Source organism: Oncorhynchus nerka, linkage group LG9b (assembly GCF_034236695.1).
Source record: "Oncorhynchus nerka isolate Pitt River linkage group LG9b, Oner_Uvic_2.0, whole genome shotgun sequence".
Classification (NCBI taxonomy): Eukaryota; Metazoa; Chordata; class Actinopteri; order Salmoniformes; family Salmonidae; genus Oncorhynchus; species Oncorhynchus nerka.
Window position 1 is genome coordinate 19,641,451 of NC_088424.1, and position 27,737 is coordinate 19,669,187.

A 27,737-nucleotide genomic window follows, 5' to 3' on the forward strand; every position below is an offset into this window, starting at 1 on the left:
CCTATGCTCTGCCTGACCAGGAGGCAGAGACCATCATCGACGCCCTGACAGCGGGGATGTTCAGCAGGTTTGGAGCTGCAGAGTCCATCCACAGCGACCAAGGCAGAAACTTTGAGTCCCGTGTGTTCGCCACCATGTGTGAGAGGCTGGGTATGCACAAGACCCGCACTACTCCTCTCCATCCTCAAAGTGATGGCCTTGTGGAGCGCTTCAACAAAACGCTTGGACAGCAGCTGGCCATCGTCTCTTCCAAACACCAGCGTGACTGGGACAAGCACATGCCTATGGTCCTCATGGCATGCCGCTCCGCCGTCCAAGACTCCACCTCCTGCACGCCTGCCCTCCTCATGCTGGGGAGAGAGATCCGCACCCCTGCGGAGATGGCGTTTGGTCGGCCCCTGGATAGCCCTCATGTTCCTCCAGGGCCGGAGTATGCCCGGAGACTCCAGGACCGCCTGGAGACAGCCCACACCTTCGCCAGAGAGCAGCTGATGAATGCAGGTGTGAGGCAGAAAAGGAACTATGACGTGCACACCCGGGGAAGGCACTTTGTGGCTGGGGAGCTGGTCTGGGTCTACAGCCCCTAAGGAAAAAAAAAAAGGCAGATGCCCCAAGTTGGACAGTCACTGGGTGGGACCCTGCAGTGTCCTGGAGAGGGTAGGGGAGGTTGTGTACCGGGTGCAGCTTCCTCCCAGGGGGAGAAAGGTGGCACTGCACCGGGACAGGTTAGCCCCATACAGAGGGGCCTCTTCTCCCCAAACCCCAGGAACCCCCACAATTCCCCTCTCTGGCAATGACATTCTCCAGGCACCCACCCTCAGGTGCCGCAGAAAAGGCTCCAGACAGCCCACTCCCCTGTCTCCCCCTGTGTCACCGCGTGGTTCCCCAGAGCCACGGACTGTATTACCCGTTCCCGCTTCCTTGTCCCCCATATCCCTGCCTTCATCCCCTGGTTCCCAGAGGGGCACTCTGCGACCATCACGGCCACGCAGGCAAAGGAGACCTCCGGGTCGCTTCAGAGACTTTGTTTGTTCCCTCGGGGACGAGGGACTTTGTGGTGGGGGGGATGTGTAGCGACCCGCACAGACAGCTGTGTGTTATGTGTTAGGCTAGGAGGTGGTTGTGTTGTACTGACCAGTACCCGGTGTTCGCGGGGTCCGACATGTCAATCAACCTGCTATCTGCCAATCACGGGAATGCCTGGAATGTTCTGATGCCGGGCATCCTGGTGGTTGGCGGAGTGGCGTGGAGGGGGGTTGGGCAGGGGGGTGGAGCATTGGAAGTTAAGACCAGGTTCAGCTTTTGTTCTCTCTCTTACGTCTGGGCTTCACAAGAGAAGGTCATGATTGGCTTGTGGGTTATCTGTCATCTTTTTGGCGTGTGCTACGGCCCAAACAGTAGCCTGTGTAAAGTTGGTTTAATAAACCGTCAATTCGCAAACTCAAGCCTCTGTCTGGACAATTGTTCATTTATGATCTAGTCAGGTCATTACAATACATTTTCCAAATGTTTTTGTACTCCTTCGACGTCTATGGATACATTATATTTATTGTTTCCATGGATACAATGGTAACTTTTTGTTCTAATTTCCTGCTAACATAAATCGCTAAAAACCTTTTTTTGTATTTTCAATGATGTGGAAAGTGTATATGCTAAAACAGTGCGTTTACGGTAAAGAAGATTCCCACAAACATGTATCCATTATTGTGCAGTGCGCACATCGGAACCCTAGCCTATAATCGTTCTGAGGGGGACCTTGCTCTCCAGTGCACATTTCCTGTTGATTGGAATATTATGGAATGTCAAAAGCGTAGCTTGTGATCATGCAAAGTATTTCAAATATTGGCTATCTGACACTTTGCTAGTCGTTCGAATGTAAGTATAAGGTAAGTAGTGGTTTTAGACCTATGTTCTTGATGCAGTAACAATAGCATTTCTCTCCCGAAAATATTTGTGGTTAGCTAGCTAACTTAGCGATCAGGAAAAGGCTAACTAACGTTAGAATATTTCCAAGTTGGCAAGCCAGCTAGCTTGCTAAATGTTAAATACGCTATGATATAGACACAGACATTTCACTGGATGTTTAAATGTCAAGCATCTGGTTGTCGTTTCCACTCTTTATCAAATATGGCAGTGAGAGAAGATAGAATGAGATGGACGTCTCATCAATTAAACATTTGATCTCAATACCGTTTGTTCCCAAAACTAGAATCTGAATCTCGATGCTTGGCTCTGCCCACCCCTTTGCTTGGCTCTGCCCACCTCCTTGTTTTGCTCTGCCCACTGCCCACCCCTTTGCTTGGCTCTGCCCTTCCCTTTGCTTGGCTCTGCCCTTCCCTTTGCTTGGCTCTGCCCACCTCCTTGCTTGGCTCTGCCCACCACCTTGCTTGGCTCTGCCTACTTCCTTGCTTGTTCCCATTGGACACGACAAGCTTTGGTCTCTTGGTTTAGTTATAAAATCTTTGATTTGAACTTAGACAGTTTGTTGTCCTAAAACCCGGACATTATTTACCTCTGGTTCGTTCAGCCATCCCTATGGGGAAAGAATATACCTTATTTTCAGCGTGAATTCGTTAAAAAGTGACGTTAGCTGATGAAGATAATCTCATAGAACAAAACGTACAAGATCCTCCTAAACCTGCATTTACAACAGACCTTGTTTTCGGTGTTTATCCAAAAACCCTACAAAAACGCCATTTCACCATAGGCTTTGTCCAACGAACCATAGCGGAGTTAGTAGTGCCTACAAAAATACGCTATTACTATCTCTATAGCTGATATCTTTTTACTAGTCTTTAAAATTGATTGCAGACTGCTAAATAAATATATAAATTAGTTAGCTAGTAAGTGTCAGTCATTTCCTAGCTTAGTTTGAGGTTTTGTCTAGCTTGTCTAGTTAGCTAGTTAAAGTTAAATCTCATCTGCATCAAAAGTAGCCAGCAGATCTGACCCGCTTGCCTACAGCTGCACTAGGGTCGGATAGCCTTCATGTGTAGATTAAGACACAGCAGAGCCAGCGCAAGATATGGTTCAGAAAATGTAAATGGAGGGATGAGAAATGCATTGTACTCCGAATTGTCCCATTATCCCAGTTACACCGAGAAGATTGCACTACTGCTAGTTTTTTTGCAGTTGTTCAGTATTCTCTATGTAACAGTTGACAATTTGGAGTACACTGCATTTTCATCCCTCAATTGAGGTAGGTTTTCCGAGTTATATCAATCAAATTTATTTATAAAGCCCTTCTTAGATCAGCTGATGTCACAAAGTGCTGTACGGAAACTCAGCCTAAAACCCCAAACAGCAAGCAATGCAGGTGTAGAAGCACGGTGGCTGGGAAAAACTCCCTTGAAAGGCCAGAACCTAGGAAGAAACCTAGAGAGGAACCAGGCTGTGAGGGGTGGTCAGTCCTCTTCTGGCTGTGCCGGGTGGAGATTATAACAGAACATGGCCAAGATGTTCAAATGTTCATAGATGACCAGCAGGGTCAAATAATACTAATCACAGGGGTTGTAGAGGGTGCAACAGGTCAGCACCTCAGGAGTAAATATCAGTTGGCTATTCAGAGTATCTCTACCGTTCCTGCTGTCTCTAGAGAGTTGAAACAGCAGGTCTGGGACAAGGTAGCACGCCCGGTGAACAGGTCAGGGTTCCATAGCTGCAGGCAGAAAAGTTGAAATTGGAGCAGCAGCACGTCCACGTGGACTGGGGCAGCAAGGAGTCATCAGGCCAGGTAGTCCTGAGGCATGGTCCTAGGGCTCAGGTCTTCTGAAAGAGAGAAATAGAGAGAGCATACTTAAATTCACACAGGACACAGGATAAGACAGGAGAAATACTCCAGATATAACAGACTGACCCTAGCCCCCCAACACAAACTATTGCGGCATAAATACTGGAGACAGCTCTGCAGTATCTTAATCTAAACAGAAAGGCTGTCTGACCCTAGTGCAGCTGTAAGCAAGCTGGTTGAATCTGCTGGCTACATCAACATTAACTAGTGGTAGTACAGTATCAGCCTGCTAGCTGGTAGTCTATCTGCCAGGAGTCCCGGACCAAGCCATTTTTATGTGTGTTGCAGTGGTTGTGACTTATGCGGGCTAGCATCCCTCCCTATCAATGAATTGTAACTTATCCTTCCCTTGTTTTTCTATTCACAAAGGTTGGCAAAAAGTTGTGGGACCAAAATTTGTTTTCTGTGCATGGATGGAAAGCCAATGCGCAGGTATGTGATGAGCTCCAGATGTTTTTTGTTGTGGCTTGATTTTTTTTACAATTTAAATGTAAATTATTTTATCTGTCAAAGAAAGAATTATGTCCTTTGACATCCAATGACAAGTGTGTCCTTGTTTAGTTCATCATTCTTCATTGCAAGTGACAGAAATTTGAGAGTAGCCTAGTGGTTAGAGCGTTGGACTAGTAGCCGGAAGGTTGCAAGTTCAAATCCCCGAGCTGACGAGGTACAAATCTGTCGTTCTGCCCCTGAACAGGCAGTTAACCCACTGTTCCTAGGCCGTCATTGAAAATAAGAATTTGTTCTTAACTGACTTGCCTAGTAAAATAAAATATATATATTTTTTATATAGGCTAGATTTGTTGGAAATCGTCAAATCAACATGTATAAATGTAATATGATCGAAATTTAAGGGGTGTTGAGTTAAGAATGATTCTACAAAACTCCCCTTCTTTCAAAGATAATTTGTAAAAATTCAAATAAATTCACAAATCTTCATTGTAAAGGGTTTAAACACTGTTTCCCATGCTTGTTCAATGAACCACAAACAATTAATGAACATACACCTGTGGAACGGGCGTTAAGACACTAACAGCTTACAGTCAGTAGGCAATTAAGGTCACAGTTATGAAAGCTTAGGACACTAAAGAGGCCTTTCTATTGACTCTGAAAAACACCAAAAGAAAGATGCCCAGGGTCCCTGCTCATCTGTGTGAATGTGCCTTAGGCATGCTGCAAGGAGGCATGAGGACTGCAGATGTGGCCAGTGCAATAAATTGCAATGTCTGTACTGTGAGATGCCTAAGACAGCGCTACAGAGAGACAGGACGGCCAGCGGATCGTCCTCGCAGTGGCAGACCACGTGCAACAACACCTGCACAGGATCGGTACATCCGAACATCACACCTGTGGGACAGGTACAGGATGGCAACAACAACTGCATCAGTGCTCATACTGTCCACAATAGGCTGAGAGGCTAGACTGAGGGCTTGTAGGCCTGTTGTAAGACAGTTCCTCACCAGACATCACCGGCAACAATGTCGCCTATGGACACAAACCCACTGTCACTGGACCAGGCAGGACTGGCAAGAAGTGCTCTTCACTGACAAGTCACAGTTTTGTCTCACCAGGGGTGATGGTCGGATTCACGTTTGTCATCGAAGGAATGAGCGTTACACTGAGGCCTGTACTCTGGAGTGGGATCGATTTGGAGATGGAGGGCTCGTCATGGTCTGGGGCGGTGTGTCACAGCATCATCGGACTGAGCTTGTTGTCATTGCAGGCAATCTCAACACTGTGCATTACAGGGAAGACATCCTCCTCCCTCATGTGGTATCCTTCCTGCAGGTTTTCCTGACATGACCCTCCAGCATGACAATACCACCACGCACAGAACGAGCAGTATGACTGATTTCCTGCAAGACAGGAATGCCAGTGTTCTGCCATGGCCAGCGAAGAGATCTTGAGGGCTAGGGCCAGCTGAAGAGACCTTGGATTGCTAGCTGAAGAGACACATGGATTGCACCCTAGACCACCAGTAAGTCATAGCCTAGTTGAAAGGAGATGTCTATTTTGGTACTTGGTTCTTTCACATCTAGACCTCAACTTTCCGTAGTTAAGACAGACATTTGCTGATGTCTTTTTAGCTTAAGGAATTATTACATCAACTTTGATACTGGCTCCCACCAATACCAATGTTGACATGACCAATTATTAACTTTGATTGGATTTTTGTGGTGGCTGTTTTTTGTGATAAATCAATGTTATTGTGGATGTTTATCCCTATTCTGTCTGGCCTTTAGTGTCTGTTCTGCAGGGGTACCAGCGCACGCCCAGACAACACCGGAATGGACATCACCGCACGCTGCACACTGGGTGATCCCAACAAGCTCCCAGAGGGTGTGCCCCAGCCGGCACGCATGCCCTATGTGTCTGACAAGCACCCTCGCCAGACATTAGAGGTCATCAATCTGCTACGCAAGCACAGAGAACTGTGTGATGTCGTGTTGGTGGTCGGCGCCAAAAAGATCTATGCCCACAGAGTGATCCTTTCGGCCTGCAGCCCTTACTTCAGGGCCATGTTCACAGGCGAGCTGGCCGAGAGCCGTCAGACAGAGGTTGTGATCCGGGACATTGATGAGCGGGCCATGGAGCTGCTCATTGACTTTGCCTACACTTCGCAGGTTACCGTTGAGGAAGGCAATGTGCAGACATTGCTGCCCGCCGCTTGTCTGTTACAGCTGGCCGAGATTCAGGAGGCTTGCTGCGAGTTCCTCAAGCGCCAGTTGGACCCCTCAAATTGCCTGGGTATCCGTGCCTTTGCTGACACCCACTCTTGCCGCGAGCTGCTGCGGATAGCTGACAAGTTTACACAGCACAACTTTCAAGAGGTAAGGTCTCTATCTTGCATACATGTGCGTCTCTGTGCACTCACTCTCTGAAGTGTTTCTTTGTCATTTAGAAAAAAATGATGTTGCTCATCTTAGCTCACTGCTTATCAGAGACATTTTTTGGTTACTTGGTCTAGCTAGTCATTTGAAAATCCACACTGGTTACCAGTTAGTGAACTCCAGAGAGAGGTGTCCTTGAGTAATTTTTGCCCCACAGCCTTAAATGTGAATCCCAGCAATAAAGTTAATACCTTTTCTACATTGTCTTTTGTTTTCTTTACATACAGTTTTAGAATCTCCATTAAGTTAAACCCCAACGTTAGTTGTATCCTCAGGAAATAACTGCCACGGAACTTTCAGAATTTGGGAATTAGATGCTGCTGCCGGTTTAACTTGACTGCCTTACCATGCATCATTCTCTTGAGCACAGCCCCTGTCTTTTTGTGGACTTTGAACAGGTTCCACCTGATGAGTGACTTAGGTCATTTTGCTTGCTTTGCCCTCAGGTGATGGAGAGTGAGGAGTTCATGCTGCTTCCAGCCAACCAGCTGATAGATATAATCTCCAGTGACGAACTGAATGTGCGAAGTGAGGAGCAGGTTTTCAACGCAGTCATGGCCTGGGTCAAGTACAGCATTCAGGAGCGCCGGCCACAGCTGCCGCAGGTGATAATACCTGCTATATGAATAAATAATTGTATGTGGTGTTGCATTAAACTTGATATATACCTGTAGTTTTGATTCACAAAAGAAATAAGGACAGTCTGTTTAAAATCAAAAGTGTTTGTCTGTAACTTATTCCACTTGGTAAGTCATTGAGTTAGGATATGTTTTCTGGTTATAGGTCCTCCAGCATGTTCGTCTTCCTCTTCTGAGCCCAAAATTCCTGGTGGGAACGGTAGGATCAGACCCCCTCATCAAAAGTGATGAGGAGTGCAGAGACCTGGTTGATGAGGCAAAGAATTACCTGCTCTTGCCCCAAGAGCGCCCTCTAATGCAAGGGCCAAGAACACGCCCTCGGAAGCCCATCCGGTGTGGGGAAGTGCTGTTTGCAGGTTAGTATCTTAACTCTTGAACCTCGCTGCATTCTCTTAGTACCCATGTCTGATCACTTCTGCTTTCAAAGGTATTTCAAAATGACAGTTGTGTACTTTTCCCAACATGTTGCCATTGAATATTCTAAAGGGTAGGGTTAGAAGAGACAAAGTTGTTTTGTTTTTTTGTTCTTCATATTCCCAGTTGGCGGGTGGTGCAGTGGGGATGCCATCTCCAGTGTCGAACGATACGACCCACAGACCAATGAGTGGCGCATGGTGGCTTCCATGAGTAAGAGGCGCTGTGGAGTGGGTGTCAGCGTCCTTGACGATCTTCTCTATGCTGTTGGCGGCCATGACGGGTCCTCATATCTCAACAGTGTGGAGAGGTTAGCGTTTCCTTCCCCGTTTTGAAAACGATGTCCACTGAGTCACCACCTCGTTAATGTTTATTCATAGGGCCTTGTCCCAAATGGCACTACATATGACCAGGGTCCACAGGGCTCTGGTCAAAGTAGTGCACTATATAGGGAATATTGGGACACACCCTAGATCTTATCGAAAGGCTGGTCTTCCTTCCATTGTTGAACTTCCTTATCTTAGTGTACTGTACTGAACTCACTCTCCACTACAGGTATGACCCCAAGACAAATCAGTGGAGTAGTGATGTAGCTCCCACAAGCACATGCAGGACCAGTGTGGGTGTGGCTGTCCTGGGAGGGTATCTGTATGCAGTAGGGGGCCAAGATGGAGTATCCTGCCTCAACATTGTTGAAAGGTCACACTTACAATACATATTCACGGTTTAATTTGCTGTATTTGTCTTCTACAAATCACACTGTTTTCTGAGGCAAAGACAATTCATCTTGCAATAAGTATTATAACAAACCATTAACATGCCTCCTGAAATATCACAGAAAGCTGACTCCACTGAGTAATGTGACTATGCATGATCTGTTACAGATATGACCCCAAGGAGAACAAATGGACGCGCGTGGCCTCGATGAGCACCAGGCGCCTGGGTGTAGCCGTGGCTGTACTGGGGGGCTTCCTCTATGCAGTGGGAGGTTCAGATGGCACGTCCCCTCTCAATACAGGTACAGATCAAGCACTTAGAAAACAGTGCAATGTCTTTCATTAGTCAGCACGTCATTAACAGGGTGTACACTATTTATACAGATAATCCACTGTAGAAGCTTCAGAGATCCTAAGAAAAGAGATCCTAGAATCACATAATGTCCCTATAGTTCCCTAGAGATCTGGGTTGTATTCATTAGGCACCAGATGGATGAAAACGGACTGAAACAGGGAGACTATCTGAACTTGTCCAATAAGAAACACTTGTTAACTTGCTACGCTTTATAGTGTACACTAATGAATATGACCCTGCTCTAACCCCCTTTCTTACTCCATGTCTGCTCTGCCTCTGCTCTAATCTTACCACAGTAGAAAGGTACAACCCCCAGGAGAACCGCTGGCACACCGTCTCTCCCATGGGCACCAGGAGAAAACACCTGGGCTGTGCAGTGTACCAGGACATGATCTACTCCGTAGGAGGCCGGGACGACACCACCGAGCTGAGCAGTGCTGAGCGCTACAACCCCAGGACCAACCAGTGGTCAGCTGTTGTAGCCATGACTTCAAGACGTAGTGGGGTCAGTCTGGATCTTTCACATTGATTTCTGTTTGGTCTGGGTGCTTTATTTTAGGATAAAGAGGCAAAATGTTGGACTTTTCAATCAAATCAGGTAATTTAGTCAAAGTTGGGTTTAACTAGCTAGAAAATAAATCTGTTGCTTTACACCTGTTGATGTTTGGAGCATTGTTTGTCTTGCAGGTTGGACTAGCAGTGGTAAATGGCCAGTTAATGGCTGTGGGTGGCTTTGACGGGACAACGTATCTCAAAACAATAGAGGTCTATGATCCTGACGCTAACACATGGAGGTAGGTAACCGCATGCAACAGGTTACTTGAGACATATTATCCCTAGAGGGCTTGTGTTGAACGTGAAGATATTAATTTCCTTCTCTTCCTCCAGGCTCTATGGTGGAATGAACTATAGGCGACTTGGAGGAGGGGTTGGTGTTATCAAAATGACTCACTGTGAATCACACATATGGTAGCACCTCCAGGTCAAAGGCCTCACCGTCGCATGTGCCTCCGAAAGAAACATTGTTTATCATGCAAGGAACGAAGTCTATATTAACTGTAACACAGCCATGTTATTGGCAAGCCAAGGAAATGTCTTGTGACTACAAGCTTTACTGTTCCTGTGTCAAGTCTGGAAGGCTTATCTTGGAGCCTACGGTTCATCTCTCTTCTGTACTTCCTGTATTATGACTTGACTGGCCAAGGCCAAGAGGAACTAACTCTGAATAGATCAATCACATGAACTATTGTTTGACATCATGGGGGGAAAACCCTTCATTTCCTCTTTTTCGGTTACTGAAATGAATACTGCAGCCGCACTTTAAGATACAGTTCAGATTTTTGCTGTGGTACCGGTTATACTATACCAATGTTTAGTTTCCTTTGAAATATTAAATGGGGCATGAAGAAGAATCTTCAAAGAGAACTGAAGGTGCAGGATGTGGTCTCACTGCTTCCCTTGATCCTCGTTGTGAAAAGTGGATGAACTTGTTAGGCAGTTGTTTAAATCTATAAATGAAATGCACTGTGATAATTTCTTGTTGTTGCGGTTTTTATTAGTTTGACACACTGAGCATAACCTGGAGTTCTACGTTCACAACTGGGGTCAATTGTTGGTACGGTGGCACTTACACAATATTACAACTGTTTCATACAAGATTGTTGCCCATTTAAGGCTGACAATGGATATACATTTTTTTGGAGCAACTTTTTTTAACCTTTATAGGACACATTTGAGACAGTCTTGCACTTTAATCGAGGAATTAGTTGCATTGCGGTTCATCTAACACACAGTAAGGAATAATGAACTGGTTAATGTATTATGCACCCCTTCATTGGTGACCATGCAAAACAGATGGACATTCAGTAATATGCTTAGACATTTTTTTAATTATGTAAACCCTGATGAATCTAATGTTACTGCTATTGAGCAAAATATACAATCATGCATTTTACAATCATGCAAACTCAACCCCTGTAGATATGTTATCACCCAAATGTGTCAGATTATGCAAGTAATTATTAGCCTGACCAAATATTTTGAAGAGTAATGTATCCCTTTGGCTGTGTTCAGAGCCCAATTCTGATTTTTTTTTCTTCTAATTGGTCTTTTGACCAATCACATCAGATATGTTTAAGAGCTAACCAGTGGCTGCATCTACACAGGCAGCCCAATTGTTTTCCACAAATTGGTCTATTAACCAATCAAGTCAACTGTGAAAAGCTCTGATTGGTAAAAATACCAATAACTGGAAAAAAATATCAGAATTGGACTGCCGTTGTAAACGCAGCCTTTCAAAAGTATGGAACCGTTGAGGGCAAATGTATGGGTGCTTTATTTCTCCCCTATTAGATGACGTGGAATTGTCTGTACTGACAAAATACCCCATGCTGTTAATAAAAACACTTTATTTCAAACTTTAAGCTCAAACAATTGTTTTTGAAAATGGAAATGTATTTACAGGTACTATTCTTTTTGGTTGTTACATCTCTACCGTTTAGGAAATCACCAGGCTCTTACAGATTTACTGTATCTGGACTGTAACAATGATATCTTCAGAACTGCCCAAGTTACTTGACGGTTTACCATGTATCAAACCTGATTAATCAACTATCACCCCACACTGACAAAACCAACATTTGCAAGTTTAAGCTGTAACACATTTACTTCTACACTATTGCGCTTGTAGTGAATAATATCTAGAGTGACTGAAACCACAGAACAATGGCAAGGTACACAATCAGCAAAAGCGTAGCTATTTTGAGATGTATGCATTTGCCTTTTCATACAATACATGAATATTAAAAAAAAAAAAGTAAAATTGTTTAATTTCATATGGACAGTAATTTTGGGGGTATACAGGTATTTTACAAAACACAAACATTGATTTGTGATGTCAGTCTTGCTTAGATTGGCATCTTCAGAAGAGCACATTCTGTCAGCAGTTGCAGGATGGTGGGGATGTAATTAGGGCTCGCAATCTGTGATGGAAAATGAATAGTTAGATAACTGATACCACATGTCAGCTACAAAAGAGTTATTTGGAAATCCATTCACAAGTTAACATACTGTATTAATTACATACTATTAAATTGTTCACCTTTTTAAGTGTGTGGCTGAGCCCATTTGAAATGCAAGTTACATGTTACAAATAGCCAGTCACTTGTGTTTAGACTAGATATGTTGGCCTTTCCATATATGTGCATATCTACCTTGATTTTTCCACTATGGTGAGAAGAACCCAAAGCCGTGGAGATCTGCATCAGTGACCCAGCGGACAAGTCTATCCTGAAGTGCCTGAAGAAGTGTGACTGCAGCCCTTTGATGAACCCGGTGACCTCATCAATGCTGATGCTGTCCTCTGTCGTGTCAACCTGCCGCATGCTGTCCCAAAGCTCCCAGGCATCTTGTGGGTGGACGGTGTACGCAACGTCCATAGGGGGTAGTGTTGGGAGAGTCCAGACCAGTTTCAGGTACTGGATGTTGATGGTGGGGTGGCACCCAGTCCATAGGGATGCGAGCCACTGGAGGTTGGTAGAGTTGATACCAAGAGGGCCAAAGCAACAGTCAAATGTCTTTTCAAACCAGGATTTGACCAACACTGTGAGCGATTCTGGTCCTCTGGTGCAGAACAAAGGCAAACTGACAAATTCCAGGGGTAGTGATCGGAGATAATCCAAGTCACCGTTGACGCAGGTCAGCCAGCCACTCCACACAACCTTCGGAGCATCATCTTTTGCAGAAAACACTTGTTTGGAGAGAATCTGTGATGAGAACAGATGGAAATAAACACCAGTCAAGGGATTCCACAGAAGAATAAAGTATGAACTCCAAACTACATTTTGAGGAAAAACCCTTACCTGTATGAAAACTGTCTCAGCATCTTTATCCGTCTCTGCCAACCCAAGGACCACAGAAAAATTGACCTTGAAACCCAACTCCTGACCAACTTCAATCGCCAGGCCCTGTTGCTTCTCTGATACCATGAAAGCCGATAGTTGCTTTGAGTAGGATTTCAACTGAGTGTGTCTGAACTGGTACAAAGGTGTGACATACGACAGCTGCCATTCCTTCTTCACCAGAAGTGCTACTTGGTCTGGGTCAACCTGTTTCTAGACAGCAAAGAGACATATCAGATAGATCCAAATATTATACACTCAAATGATGTCTGATGTTTTTGTAGCCTTTCTTGAAGCCCTTCTTGAATATGTCAAGCAGGGCTACAAATCAAGCATACAGATTAGTTGACTCGTCAACAATGATGTATGAGAAGAATTGTGAATACAACCACATTGATTGGCCTTAGCTACTTACTGTGATATCACATGACTTTGGAGCCTTTCTACTTCTTGGTATTCTTAGAGCTGTCAGAAGGCCTGATGTGTATGCCAGATGAGTTGCTTCAACACAGCTTCGCATTGATTGCCTGTAACTCTTGCTCCTTCGTTGTGCCAAGGCATTGTTGCGTGGGGTCTCCTCAGTGCTGTAAAGAACAGATTATCACATTAGGATAGTTAGTGAAACATTGTATTATTTTACACCATGCATACAAAGTTAATAAGAATAGGTGAAAATTATGAAAAGTAGTAGTTTGTGACAAACATTTTCAAAAAAACATTTATTTCAATAAACAGACTGAGAAAATGCATATTTAAATAAAATAATAAAACACAGGATGGTCTATTTAGGAATCAAATTACAGAGATTATAAAAGCTCAAGGATTTATTTGGATTTAACCAATTGTTTAAATAAAACTTTACCTTGTTTAACCTCTTCATTGTAAAGTCCCCTTGGGGACCTTATTAGATTTTTAAAAATTCAATTCAGTCTGGTATGAGAAAGTAACCCCTATCTGCAAAAGCAGGGTATCTTGGCTATTGATTGGTGCCTTCAAATCTTTGGTGCGATTTACTACCATATTAGGGCATACAAATTCAAATTTATAAGGGAAGACCGAGCCGATTACCTCATTTCCAGATGGCTGCTACCTACATTCCGGTTAGCATTGTGAAGCATAAACAAAATAAACACAGAATACGTTGATACACACCGAAGACCCAGACTCAACAGACCATGAGGATATCTTATTTAACTGCTGCGTACCCGGGGTCTATTAGGGCGCACACTCAGTGAAGCTTAGGAGCGCACAGGCATACCATCAGATAGATCCTATATATGATTTCATTATCTGATAAACTTTTTATTTCGCTGTGTATATTGACTGGATAAACTCACTGCAGTATTAAGCCTAACATTGAGCTTATGAATGATGGGCTAATATGCATATGCTTAACTGGCTATAGGTTACATCTCGGGCCTGCAGTCTTCATTGTTATGTTGCGCAATTACGCATCGGGCCTCTTCGCTGCCACGAATATTCCTTTTAAATCTTGTCGAGTCCCATGAAAAGACAGACTAAAAAACCTTGTCGGACACTTATTTCGGCTTATTTTCTTTAGCCTACTAATAGCCTATTTGAGGAGAGATGTACGCTTGCTGAATGTAAAATAAGCTACAGCATGAACGAGCGGGGAGTAGGAAGGAGAATCCCATTTTTCCCATAGTAGGCCCATCTTAACACCGGGCTAGATCCTAACAAAAATAGGCTTACCATATGATTGGCCTGCTAAAAAGACAAACGGGGCAGTGAAAAAAAATATTTGATCATACATTCGGCTTTCCCGTCCTCCATAAAAAAATTATATTATTAAATGTTAGGGTGAGTATGAATAGACCATTATATGTGATCCAGTACCGAAATGCATCCCAAAAGGTTTTAGTAAGTTGACAGGCACAAATAAGATGATCTTCCGTTTCGATATGAGTTACAAAAAACACAATGGTTAAAGTCAAAGTTAAATCTCCATCTTATGAAATCGTTAGGCCTACATGGGTAAATGCCATTCATTGTTTTGATATGAACTTGTTTAGGTTTAGGTCAGGGTTTCCAAAACGGTCTTGGGGACCATCCTGGGTGCACTTTTAGGTTTTTGTCCTAGCACTACACAGCCGATTCATCATCAAGCTTTAATTATTTGAATCAGCTGTGTAGTGCTTGGGCAAAAACCAAAAAACGTGCACCCAGGGGGCCCCAAGACCAAGTTTAGGAAACCCTGCTTTAGGTGATAAAGGAAAAGAAAGGCACCTGGTTCTTATTCTGACTATATAACTTCTAGTGAAATCTAACATATTTCCCTGGAGGGAAACACTGTAGTAAGAATATAACTAAATAAAACATACAGATAACCAAAATAATGGATTCACTTGAGTAAATGAAGAGTAAATGAGGGATAAAGTGTATTTAAAAGCAGGTGCTTCCACAGGTGTGGTTCCTGAGTTAATTAAGCAGTGAATGTCCCATCATGCTTAGGGTCATGTATAAACATGCTGGGCAGCACAGAGGAAGAGGTGAAGTGAGATAGATAACTGGGCCCAAAATCTGTCTTCTTCAGCAGGTAGCGTTTTAATTTTTTTCCACTCACCAAGCAAGTCAATGAGTGTCGAATTTGGTCAACAAAATGTATGGCTTATTTGATAGAAGTTTCGTAATGCTTAGGTTGTTAAGAGTGTACTGATGAGAAGAACACATGATATTCCGGCAACTTTGAGAAAAAAACATCGGAGTTGTGCCTGTTCACAATGTCATGACTGTTCTATGAGGATCCGAATGGATCAGATCAGCTTGGCAATAGATAACCAGACCCTCTCTCATCCACAGAGGGGTGTGTGAGTTTTAAAAGAGAGATATTCATTAACCAAATTCCAAGGTATTTACAGGTGGGAACACGTTCCAAAAGAAAGGCATCATGGGTAGCAAGGTTCAGATTTTCCAATTGTAAACTTTTGGATCGTGAAAATACCATATACTTAGTTTTACTTGAATTAAGCACCAGCCTAAGATCTACAAGTGCATCTTGAAGCAATTCAAAGTCAAACTGCAGGAATGTAAATGCTTGAGTGAGTGATGGGCTGTGGCATATAGTACTGTGTCATCAGCATAGAAATGAAAGTTGCATTTTTTCACTGAGTTAGATATCATTTATGTATATAGTGATTAATAAAGGACCTAAAATCAAACCTTGTGCGACTCCTTTGTGAACAGTGACAAAATCAGATGTTTACCCCATCTGCAATAATAGCCTGAGATCTATCAATGAGATCATTTTGAACGCCTTCGACAGATCAACAAACAAAGCAACAGTTCAACTTCTTATCCAACGCTCTTACAATATAATTTACAACCAGTGTGGAGGCTGTGATAGTACTGTGCCCTGGTCTAAAACCAGACTGAAATTGGTTCAGTATGCAGTTGTCAGACAAGAAAGAGCACAGCTGTACATTTACCAATGACTAACATTTTTACAAGACAAGACAGCTTAGAGATTGATCGATAATTATCAAGGTCGCCAGTATCCCCACCTTTGTGCAGAGGCAGCACATAGGCAGTTTTTCAAATCTTAGGTATGACCCCAGAGGTTAACGTGAGGATACAAATATGAGTAAGAGCACCAGAGATAAGTGGTGCAGCTCTAGCCAGCAACCCTGGGTCAAGTTCGTCAGTCCCTGTTGCTTTCTTAGTGTCTATGGCTAGCAAGGCGTCAATAACTTTCTCCTCTGTGAAGATGCTTAGTGAGAAACCCTGACCATCAGCATACTTCATGCATTATCCCTTCATAAGCGTCTTTTTTCTTCCTTCATTTGTGGTCGACATTTTCTCAAAAAGATTGCCTGCTAAAATGAAGTGATTGTTGAAGGCATTAGCAATGGCGTTCTTATCAGTAATGAGTCCAGTATCCAACCCTATCTGATTTGGGAGTGTGGAGTGCATATTGTTCTTTAATGTATTAAGTACTTTCCAGAATTTGGCTGGATTCCCATAACAGTCATTTAAACTAGTCACATAGTAATCCAATTTTGTTCTTCGAACAAGTCTGATGCACAGGCTTCTCAGCTGCCTAAAAGTCTGCCAGTCAGAGCTAGAATAAGTTTCTCTAGCCTTAGCCCAACGTGCAACACAACTGTTGTCAGGTCGGGAATCTGCTTCTTGACTACTGGTAAAATTCCTTATTATATCAGTGACTTTAGCACCTGGAAAGCCAAGTGTGCGTGTATCTTGGATTGACACTTGCTTTACCACTAAGCTCCCGATTAAAACGGTAGCTAGCCGTTTACCATTATTATTTTCTTCCGAAGCCTTTTGTACAGCTCCATTTTTATTCTTGGTTTTTCCAACTCGGCCACAACAGATCACAGGGATTAGTGCTCCAGGCGCAAACACAGCGCGGGCAGAAGAAGAATCATCCGGATCAGACGACCGCGGACCTGAAGGTGCTGGAACGTCAAGATTAGAGGTTGACCGATTCTGCAGATTTGTTTTTTTTATACATATTTTTTTATAACTTTATTTAACTAGGCAAGTCAGTTAAGAACACATTCTTATTTTTAATGACGGCCTAGGAACGGTGGGTTAACTGCCTTGTTCAGGGGCAGAATGACAGATTTCTACCTTGTCAGCTCGGGGGATTCAATCTTGCAACCTTACAGTTAACTAGTCCAACGCTCTAACCACCTGCCTCTCAATGCACTCCACGAGGAGCCTGCCTGTTACACAAATGCAGTAGAAGCCAAGGTAAGTTGCTAGCTAGCATTAAACTTATCTTATAAAAAAACAATCAATCAATCATAATCACTAGTTATAACTACACATGGTTGATGATATTACTAGGTTATCCAGCGTGTCCTGCGTTGCATATAATCGATGCAACGCTGGGGGATGATTTAACAAAAGCGCATTTGCGAAAAAAGCACAATCGTTGGACAGACTGTACCCAACCATAAACACCAATGCCTTTCTTAAAATCAATACACAGAAGTATATATTTTTAAACCTTCATATTTAGCTAAAAGAAATCCAGGTTAGCAGGCAATATTAACCAGGTGAAATTGTGTAATGTCTCTTGCGTTCATTGCACGCAGAGTCAGGGTATATGCAACAGTTTGGGCAGCCTGGCTCATTGCGAACTAATTTGCCAGAATTTTATGTAATTATGACATAACATTGAAGGTTGTGCAATGTAACAAGAATATTTAGACTTCGGGATGCCACCGTTAGATAAAATACCGAACGGTTCCGTATTTCACTGAAAGAATAAAGGTTTTGTTTTCTAAATGATAGTTTCCGTATTCGACCATATTAATGACCAAAGGCTCGTATTCCTGTGTGTTATTATGTTATAATTAAGTCTATGATTTGATAGAGCAGTCTGACTGAGCGATGGTAGGCAGCAGCAGGTTCGAAAGCATTCATTCAAACAGCACATTCGTGCGTTTTGCCAGCAGCTCAAGTGTTGCCAACTTTCATATGTTCTCATGTTCTGAGCAAGGAACTTAAATGTTAGCTTTTTTACACAGCACATATTGCACTTTTACTTCTCCAACACTTTATTTTTGCATTATTTAAACCAAATTGAACATGTTTGATTATTTATTTGAGGCTAAATTGATTTTTATTGATGTAATATATTAAGTTTAGTGTTCATTCAGTATTGTTGTAATTGTCATTATTACAAATAAATGTAAAAAATGCAAAAAAATAAAATAAAATTAAAATCGGTATCTGCTTTTTTGGTCCTCCAATAATCGGTATCAGCGTTGAAAAACCATAATCGGTCGACCTCTAGTCAAGATCCAAAGCAGCAAAGCTGTTTGACGTCTATAGAACACCTATTGCTTCCGTCGCAGTAGAGGGTTGAGATAGAGGTCCTCGCTGGCATTGAGTCCCACGCCATACCGCTTGGTCCGCAAAGGAGCCGCTAGCTGTAGCTTCTGGAGAAGAACCAGCATCCCCTTTCTGCAATGGCCAATCTAATGACGATAGTCTGCCTGATGGCGAGACCCCCCTCAGCTTGGTGTTGTTTGCTGCCAATGGTGTGGAGAACGAGAAGGACGTGGCTTCCCCAATAGCTGGTGCAAATTATTGATTTGTTTACTCAAAGTAGCAACTTCTTCTCTATAGTCTTCGGCTAGCAGGCAATTGCTACATTGGAAGTTTAGGTGTTTTTCTTTATCTCGGAACTGGCCGAAATAGACAGCGCCGGCATCTTATATATTGCTTGTGCAATCCAACATCCTTTATCGTGCTAGAAAATCAGTACTCTCTGAAACTAGAGAAATGTGACTACACAGTGTGTACAAAACAGTACTAGACAGACCCATGCTGAGCCAATGTAGGCACTATATCAGTGGGAGAGGTTTCCACTGTGTAGGGGTAAGTGGACCCATGTAGCGGGCACACGGGCGAGGTACGTAAAAAAAAACTCAAGGCCCTAAAACCAAATGTTCTCGGCTACTCTACCCTTAGCTCTAACTTAGGTGTTGTTTTATACAAATATTTGTGCTGACAATACCTGTACGATGAGGTTAAGGTTAATTTTATTTATTTATTTATTTTACCTTTATTTTACTAGGCAAGTCAGTTAAGAACAAATTCTTATTTTCAATGACGGCCTAGGAACAGTGCCCCTGAACTGCCTGTTCAGGGGCAGAACGACAGATTTGTACCTTGCAAGTTCGAATCCCCGAGCTGACAACCTTTCGGTTACTAGTCCAACGCTCTAACCACTAGGCTACCCTGCCGCCCCGTTAAGAGGAGATAACTTCATGGGCAGTTTAGAAATGTCAATGAAAAATATAGGCCACCAAAAAAAAAAAACATTCACATGTTCAAATAAAACATTGTAACTATTTTAATTGGATGGTACCATTCATTGGATCAAATTAGAGCTCGCCAGATTGTAGTCCTAAAAAAACAAATTAGTTACCTCTGGTTACCTCCATTCCTATGGGGGGGAAGAAAATGCGTTTTGGGATAAACGGCAAAAACAAGGTCTGAGGTTAACACAGACTTAGGAGAGTTAATACATTTTGTTCCAAGAGATGTCATTCAGTTAACATGACCTTTATTAACTTTGAAGCCTTTATCTGCTTGTTTTCATTACATAATTAAATGATTCAAAATTCACAGGAAGTGACGTTAGCTGATGAACAAATAGAACAAAATGTTAAGCCCTCCGACAAACCATCAGAAAGGCAAAGCATCAATGCAAGACTAAGAGCAAATCCTACTACACCGGCTTTGACGCTCGCCAGATGTGGCAGAGTTTGCAAACTATCACAGATTACAAAGAGAAACCCAGCCACGAGCTGCCCAGTGACATGAGCCAAGTGCAAAAAGTTCCCTCAGCGCTCACAACAAGCAAACTCTGACAAAAGTCCCTCTATTTCCATTTGAGGTGAAAATGATGAATCAGACACCTTATCGATAGCAACAGCTCATGGTCCTTCTGGAATCAGAAGTTTTTTTGGCTCAATGGAGGAACATGCTGATGAATGTCTTCCTCGAGCTGTGTATGCAACTGGTTCACCTCTGATGCTCACATGCAATGTGTATTGGAAGAGATTTCTGAAATGTTCTTTGCCCAGCACACACCCCTCTACTGATTTGCTGGATGCAGAGTTCAACTGAAGGTCAAGCAAATCATAGAGAAAGCAGACTGTATTGCAATCATCTCTGATGGGTGGTCGAATGTTTGTGGGCAAGGAATAATTAACTAAATCATCTCCACCCCTCAACCAGTATTCTACAACAGCACAGACAAGGGACAACAGACACGCCAGTCTCTATACAAGGGACAACAGACACGCCAGTCTCTATATTGCAGATAAGCTGAAGGCAGTCATCAATGACCTTGGACCACAGAAGGTATTTGCACTGGTGACAGACAATGCTGCAAACATGAAGGCTGCTTGGTCTAAAGTGGAGGAGTCCTACCCTCACATCACACCCATTGGCTGTGCTGCTCATGCATTGAATATTTTCCTCAAGGACATCATGGCACTGAAAACAATGGATACACTCTACAAGAGAGGCAAGAAAATGGTAAGGTATGTGAAGGTTCATCAAGTTATAGCAGCAATCTACCTCACCAAGCAAAGTGAGAAGAATAAGAGCACCACATTGAAGCTGCCTATGTTTGACAGTCTCCTGGAGGGAAAGTAAAGGCCATATCACAGTCTGCCGATATGAACAGCCCCATCAAGAGCATCCTCCTGGATTATGTATTTTTGGAGTGAATGGTAAGCAGCCTGACACTCCTGAAACCTATAGCAGTAGCCATTGCATGGATTGTGGGAGACAATGCCATCCTGTCTGATGTTCAGACTCTGCTTGTAGATGTAAGATAAGAAATCCGTACTGCCCTGCCCACTTCACTGTTGCTCCAAGCAGAGGAAACTGCAGTTCTGAAATGCATCAAAAAGAATGAAGACTTCTGCCTGAAGCCAATACAATACACGCCGCAGCGTACATGTTTGACCCCAAGTATGCTGGCAAGAGCACCCCGTCTGATGCAGATATCAACAAGGCGTATGGTGTCATCACTACCTTGTCTCACCACCTTGGCCTGGATGAGGGCAAGGTTCTTGGCAGTCTGGTAAAGTACCCTTCCATGCAAGGGCTTTCCACTAGATATGGTGGAAGGGACTTTGTGGATCTGAGGCTCTTTCCCCTGTTGCCCCCATCATCCTCCAAATACCACCAACATCAGCCGCCTCAGATCGCAACTGGTCCTTGTTTGGGAACACACACACCAAAGCACGCAACAGGCTGACCAATACAAGGGTTGAAAAATTGGTGGCCATCCAGGCAAATTTGAGGCTTTTTGAGCCTGACCACTTGCCATCCTCAACAAGATTGTAAAGTGACAGTGAAGACGAGGCCTCAAAGTCTGATGTTCAAGAGGTGGACATTGAGGGGGTCCAGGAAGAAGACATGGAAGCCTGACAGGAAGACAACCAATGCTTTCGTTTCTAGACTATCATTTTACAGATGTATGTTGAAAATGTTTTTTGGGAGATGCGATGGATCATTCAATATTCCCTTTTGTTTTTCAGTAAATTCATCCCATGTGAATAGTCAACTCAACTAAAGTTACATTCGTACCTAAATAGTTTTTTTTCTATTGGAAGGATTTGCAATTATGTCTGCTTATGACAAGATAAAAGGTTTATGTTTTTCTTCACATAAATATATCCAATATAAAAAAGAAACACATTTAAATAGTTTTAATTATAACATATATATTCATTAATTCCAAAATATTACTGTTAATTCCCAAAGTTTCCACCTCTGAATATTCCCCAAATTGTGCAACCCTATACACGTCACTGACAATCTGAAATGGTCCAACCACACAGACAGTGTGATGAAGGAGGCTGAAGAAATTTGGCTTTGTCCCTAAGACCCTCACAAACTTTTACAGATCTGCAATTGAGAGAATCTTATCGGGCAGTATCACCTCCTGGTACGGCAACTGCACAGCACGCAACAGCAGGGCTCTCCAGAGGGTGTCGGTCTGCCCAAAGCATCACCAGGGGCACACTGCCTGCCCTCCAAGACACCTACAGCACCCGATGTCACAGGAAGGTCAAAAAAGATCATCAACCACCCGAGCCACAGCCTGTTCACCCCGCTACTATCCAGAAGGCGAGGTCAGTACAGGTGCATCAAAGCTGGGAACGAGAGACTGAAAAACAGCTTCTATCACAAGGCGTTCAGACTGTTAAATAGCCATCACTAGCCGGCTAACCACCCGGTTACTTAACACTGCACCTTAGAGGCTTGATGGGCTGCATCCTTTGAATTCCATGCTGTCACAGTTACCAGCCCTTTCAAGCTTAACATCCTTATCATTTATCGCCCTCCAGGTTCCCTCGGAGAGTTCATCAATGAGCTTGATGCCTTGATAAGCTCCTTTCCTGAGGACGGCTCACCTCTCACAGTTCTGGGCGACTTTAACCTCCCCACGTCTACCTTTGACTCATTCCTCTCTGCCTCCTTCTTTCCACTCCTCTCCTCTTTGACCTCACCCTCTCACCTTCCCCCCTACTCACAAGGCAGGAAATACGCCGACCTCATCTTTACTAGATGCTGTTCTTCCACTAACCTCATTGCAACTCCCTCCAAGTCTCCGACCACTACCTTGTATCCTTTTCCCTCTCGCTCTCATCCAACACTTCCCACACTGCCCCTACTGGATGGTATCGCGCCGTCCCAACCTTCGCTCTCTCTCCCCGCTACTCTCTCTCTTCCATCCTATCATCTCTTCCCTCTGCTCAAACCTTCTCCAACCTATCTCCTGATTCTGCCTCCTCAACCCTCCTCTCCTCCCTTTCTGCATCCTTTGACTCTCTATGTCCCCTATCCTCCAGGCCGGCTCGGTCCTCCCCTCCCGCTCCGTGGCTCGACGACTCATTGCGAGCTCACAGAACAGGGCTCCGGGCAGCCGAGCGGAAATGGAGGAAAACTCGCCTCCCTGCGGACCTGACATCCTTTCACTCCCTCCTCTCTACATTTTCCTCTTCTCGCTCTGCTGCTAAAGCCACTTTCTACCACTCTAAATTCCAAGCATCTGCCTCTAACCCTAGGAAGCTCTTTGCAACCTTCTCCTCCCTCCTGAATCCTCCTCCCCCTCCCCTCCTCCCTCTCTGCAGATGACTTCGTCAACCATTTTGAAAAGAAGGTCGACGACATCCGATCCTCGTTTGCTAAGTCAAACGACACCGCTGGTTCTGCTCACACTGCCCTACCCTGTGCTCTGACCTCTTTCTCCCCTCTCTCTCCAGATGAAATCTCGCGTCTTGTGACGGCCGGCCGCCCAACAACCTGCCCGCGCTTGACCCTATCCCCTCCTCTCCTCTCTTCTCCAGACCATTTCCGGAGACCTTCTCCCTTACCTCACCTCGCTCATCAACTCATCCCTGACCGCTGGCTACGTCCCTTCCGTCTTCAAGAGAGCGAGAGTTGCACCCCTTCTGAAAAAACCTACACTCGATCCCTCCGATGTCAACAACTACAGACCAGTATCCCTTCTTTCTTTTCTCTCCAAATCTCTTGAACGTGCCGTCCTTGGCCAGCTCTCCCGCTATCTCTCTCAGAATGACCTTCTTGATCCAAATCAGTCAGGTTTCAAGACTAGTCATTCAACTGAGACTGCTCTTCTCTGTATCACGGAGGCGCTCCGCACTGCTAAAGCTAACTCTCTCTCCTCTGCTCTCATCCTTCTAGACCTATCGGCTGCCTTCGATACTGTGAACCATCAGATCCTCCTCTCCACCCTCTCCGAGTTGGGCATCTCCGGCGCGGCCCACGCTTGGATTGCGTCCTACCTGACAGGTCGCTCCTACCAGGTGGCGTGGCGAGAATCCGTCTCCACACCACGTGCTCTCACCACTGGTGTCCCCAGGGCTCTGTTCTAGGCCCTCTCCTATTCTCGCTATACACCAAGTCACTTGGCTCTGTCATAACCTCACATGGTCTCTCCTATCATTGCTATGCAGACGACACACAATTAATCTTCTCCTTTCCCCCTTCTGATGACCAGGTGGCGAATCGCATCTCTGCATGTCTGGCAGACATATCAGTGTGGATGACGGATCACCACCTCAAGCTGAACCTCGGCAAGACGGAGCTGCTCTTCCTCCCGGGGAAGGACTGCCCGTTCCATGATCTCGCCATCACGGTTGACAACTCCATTGTGTCCTCCTCCCAGAGCGCTAAGAACCTTGGCGTGATCCTGGACAACACCCTGTCGTTCTCAACTAACATCAAGGCGGTGGCCCGTTCCTGTAGGTTCATGCTCTACAACATCCGCAGAGTACAACCCTGCCTCACACAGGAAGCGGCGCAGGTCCTAATCCAGGCACTTGTCATCTCCCGTCTGGATTACTGCAACTCGCTGTTGGCTGGGCTCCCTGCCTGTGCCATTAAACCCCTACAACTCATCCAGAACGCCGCAGCCCGTCTGGTGTTCAACCTTCCCAAGTTCTCTCACGTCACCCCGCTCCTCCGCTCTCTCCACTGGCTTCCAGTTGAAGCCCGCATCCGCTACAAGAACATGGTGCTTGCCTACGGAGCTGTGAGGGGAACGGCACCTCAGTACCTCCAGGCTCTGATCAGGCCCTACACCCAAACAAGGGCACTGCGTTCATCCACCTCTGGCCTGCTCGCCTCCCTACCACTGAGGAAGTACAGTTCCCGCTCAGCCCAGTCAAAACTGTTCGCTGCTCTGGCCCCCCAATGGTGGAACAAACTCCCTCACGACGCCAGGACAGCGGAGTCAATCACCACCTTCCGGAGACACCTGAAACCCCACCTCTTTAAGGAATACCTAGGATAGGATAAAGTAATCCCTCTCACCCCCCCCTTAAAATATTTAGATGCACTACTGTTCCACTGGATGTCATAAGGTGAATGCACCAATTTGTAAGTCGCTCTGGATAAGAGCGTCTGCTAAATGACTTAAATGTAAATGTAATCACCGCTTGGCATCTGACCACAAGGCGCTACAGTGTAGTGTGTACGGCCCAATACATCACTGGAGCCGAGCTCCCTGACACCCAGAACCTCTATACCAGGCGGTGTAAGAGGAAGACTTTAAATTGTCAAAAACTCCAGCCACCCAAATCATAGACTGTTCTTTCTGCAACCGCACCCTGCATGGCACCAATGCATCAAGTCTGTTATCAACAGGACCTTGAACAGCTTCTACCCCCAAGCCATAAGACTGCTAAATAGTTTACCAAATAGCTACCTGGACTATGTGCATGGACCCTTTTTGCATTAACTTTGACTCATTACATAAGTTTCTGCTACTGTTTATCTTTAAATTTGTATCTGTAAAGTTATATGTACATATCTACTTCGTACCTTAGCTCTTAATCATGACTTAAGTTCCATAAAAATGACACATAAGAGTCATTGGACAAAGGTGTCTTCCGTATGGGGGAATTTTGTTAAGAGCCCATTGCTCGGTCTGAACATTAACATGCATCGCTTGCGGTATGGTCTTTCATATCAGCGATAAATAATAAAAAATAATTTTAAAAACTTAAATTGATACACACTTTTATAGTGTTACAGTTCCCTCACGGCCATATCTCCATGGTATTTTACCGCCTGTGTTAATTAGCCATCTAGCATGTGCATGTTCTTAACACCCGTGTGTAATAGAAAAAGGTTGCCAAAAACATGTCACTGAAAAATACTGTCGGCTGCAACTGTGATAAAGACAGTTAAAACAATGTACAGTACAGTCCCGGTACCCAATGTATATAGCCAAGTTATCATTACTCTGTTACGGTTATTATTACATGTTTCACATTTCTATTATTTTCTCAATTTCGCCATTAGTCTCTACACCTGTTGTTTGTGAAGCATGTGACGAATAACATTTGGATTTGAGCGTATAAGAGCTTCTAAGCCCGTTTATGAACAGGGTGGGTCGAGCCCTGAATGCTGATTGACTGACAGCCGTGGTTTATCAGAGCGTATAACACGGGTATGACAAAACATGTATTTTTTTACTGCTCTAATTACACTGGTAACCAGTTTATAATAGCAAGCAGGCATCTCATGGCTTGTGTCCCTATGCATAACGAGCATGGCCTTGTTCTCTGTCAAAAGGGGTTGCTGACGCTAGCTGGCAAGCTTTGTTTTGGCAAAGCAGACGCTGTTTTGATACGATCTCGTTTTCCTCGCTGACCAACAGCTTAGTTAACAATCTTTTTATATGCTAACCTCGATAACTTAGCTGTCTACCAACAATAATTAATAATAGGTAAGAAAGTGGACTATATTTGTACCTGTTTCGTTCCTCCATTACTGAAAAAAATAACAGCAGCAAAGTCAGGAAGTGGATTTGAACATCGCGCTTTCCCATGATGCAACTGGAATCTTGATAAGGAAATGTAGTCAAGTACAGCATCATTCAACATTTTAGCCGAATTCCAGATTTATGTTGGTGAATAATTCATGGATCCACATCTAAAAATCGAGTTATATTTTCATACAGCTGAATCTTCAAATGCGCTCATGATATTTTGTAGTATAAAGAAAACAAATATTGTAATATATCTTTATCGTCGTTTGACTACTTTGGCCAGAAATAGAACACTCTCCTCCGCCATGTGTTACACAAATGACTGATCTGTAAATCCAAAGAATGGACACACTAAAAAGTAACTGTCGGAACCAAGCACATCCACATTTATTGAGTTTTGTCAATGGCGCTGTCTTTTCAGACTGAACACGGAGGAATCATGGGCGGAATTTAGAGTACACCGGTTCCACATTCACAATGAATGAAGAGGCGCTTTTTAGCTAGAAAACGCTGCCGTTTTGAGAATAATCGACATGATGCAACTAACGTTTAATTTTCCACATCGAGGTTGCCAGTAAATCATGTTTATGTAGCTATCTAGCATCCATGTACAACAAGCGGCCAATTTACAAGACAGATCTTTACAAGTTTAGATGACAGCTAGCTTTCTGTTTAGCTTGTAAGTATTAGTGATGGGCATTCCGGCTCTTTTCAGTGAGCCGGCTCGTTCGGCTCAGCTCACCAAAAAGATACGGCTCTTTTGGCTCCCATACGGCTCTTTCAAAAAATATGTTATGTATTTTTTCAAGTTAAACCGTTTGCGATAGTTTGACTACGATTGGTGTTAAAATAATTCTAATTAAATTATTAAATTAAATCATACTCTACCTTAACCACAATGTATTTAAAAATGCATTGGTTTGTTATGAAACATTTAAAGTATAACTTTTTAATGTATATAAGCAAAGTGCATATAATTCTAACCATTCAAAACGAATACAATCTGAACAGCATAAGAATATTGCACCATATCAAAGAAAAATAAATAACAATTTGCAAAACTGCAGTATCCCACAAATTGAAATAAATGTAAAAAAAATGATGCTATTACACATGTGCATTTAAAGTATAACTTTTTTAATGTATATAAACAAAGTGCATATAAATGTAACAATTCAAAACGAATACAATCTGAACAACATAATAATAGAATAT

At 43.7% G+C, this 27,737-nt stretch overlaps 2 protein-coding genes across 6 annotated transcripts; one reads left to right on the forward strand and one right to left on the reverse strand.

Moving 5' to 3' along the window:
- The first annotated feature begins 1,768 nt into the window (after positions 1–1,768).
- Positions 1,769–11,221, forward strand: LOC115114406 (kelch-like protein 20). Of its 5 annotated transcripts, none has more exons than XM_029642603.2 (11): positions 1,769–1,886; positions 4,160–4,222; positions 6,034–6,621; positions 7,128–7,286; positions 7,465–7,675; positions 7,860–8,043; positions 8,289–8,432; positions 8,618–8,751; positions 9,101–9,309; positions 9,492–9,598; positions 9,693–11,221. In XM_029642603.2, exons 3-11 carry the CDS (start codon positions 6,079–6,081, stop codon positions 9,775–9,777), a joined length of 1,776 nt encoding a protein of 591 aa, XP_029498463.1. In that variant the 5' UTR covers positions 1,769–1,886; positions 4,160–4,222; positions 6,034–6,078; the 3' UTR covers positions 9,778–11,221. The 5 variants fall into 5 exon arrangements, with proteins under 5 accessions (XP_029498463.1, XP_029498466.1, XP_029498464.1 ...); XM_029642606.2 differs by having other exon boundaries at positions 9,104–9,309; XM_029642604.2 differs by having other exon boundaries at positions 1,857–1,875.
- LOC115114407 (centromere protein L-like) lies at positions 11,196–26,591 on the reverse strand. Its single transcript, XM_029642608.2, has 5 exons — positions 26,506–26,591; positions 13,119–13,287; positions 12,665–12,916; positions 12,017–12,568; positions 11,196–11,785 (listed from the first exon to the last, which is right to left on the reverse strand). Exons 1-5 carry the CDS (start codon positions 26,580–26,582, stop codon positions 11,711–11,713), a joined length of 1,125 nt encoding a protein of 374 aa, XP_029498468.1. The 5' UTR covers positions 26,583–26,591; the 3' UTR covers positions 11,196–11,710.
- Positions 26,592–27,737: the final 1,146 nt, after the last annotated feature.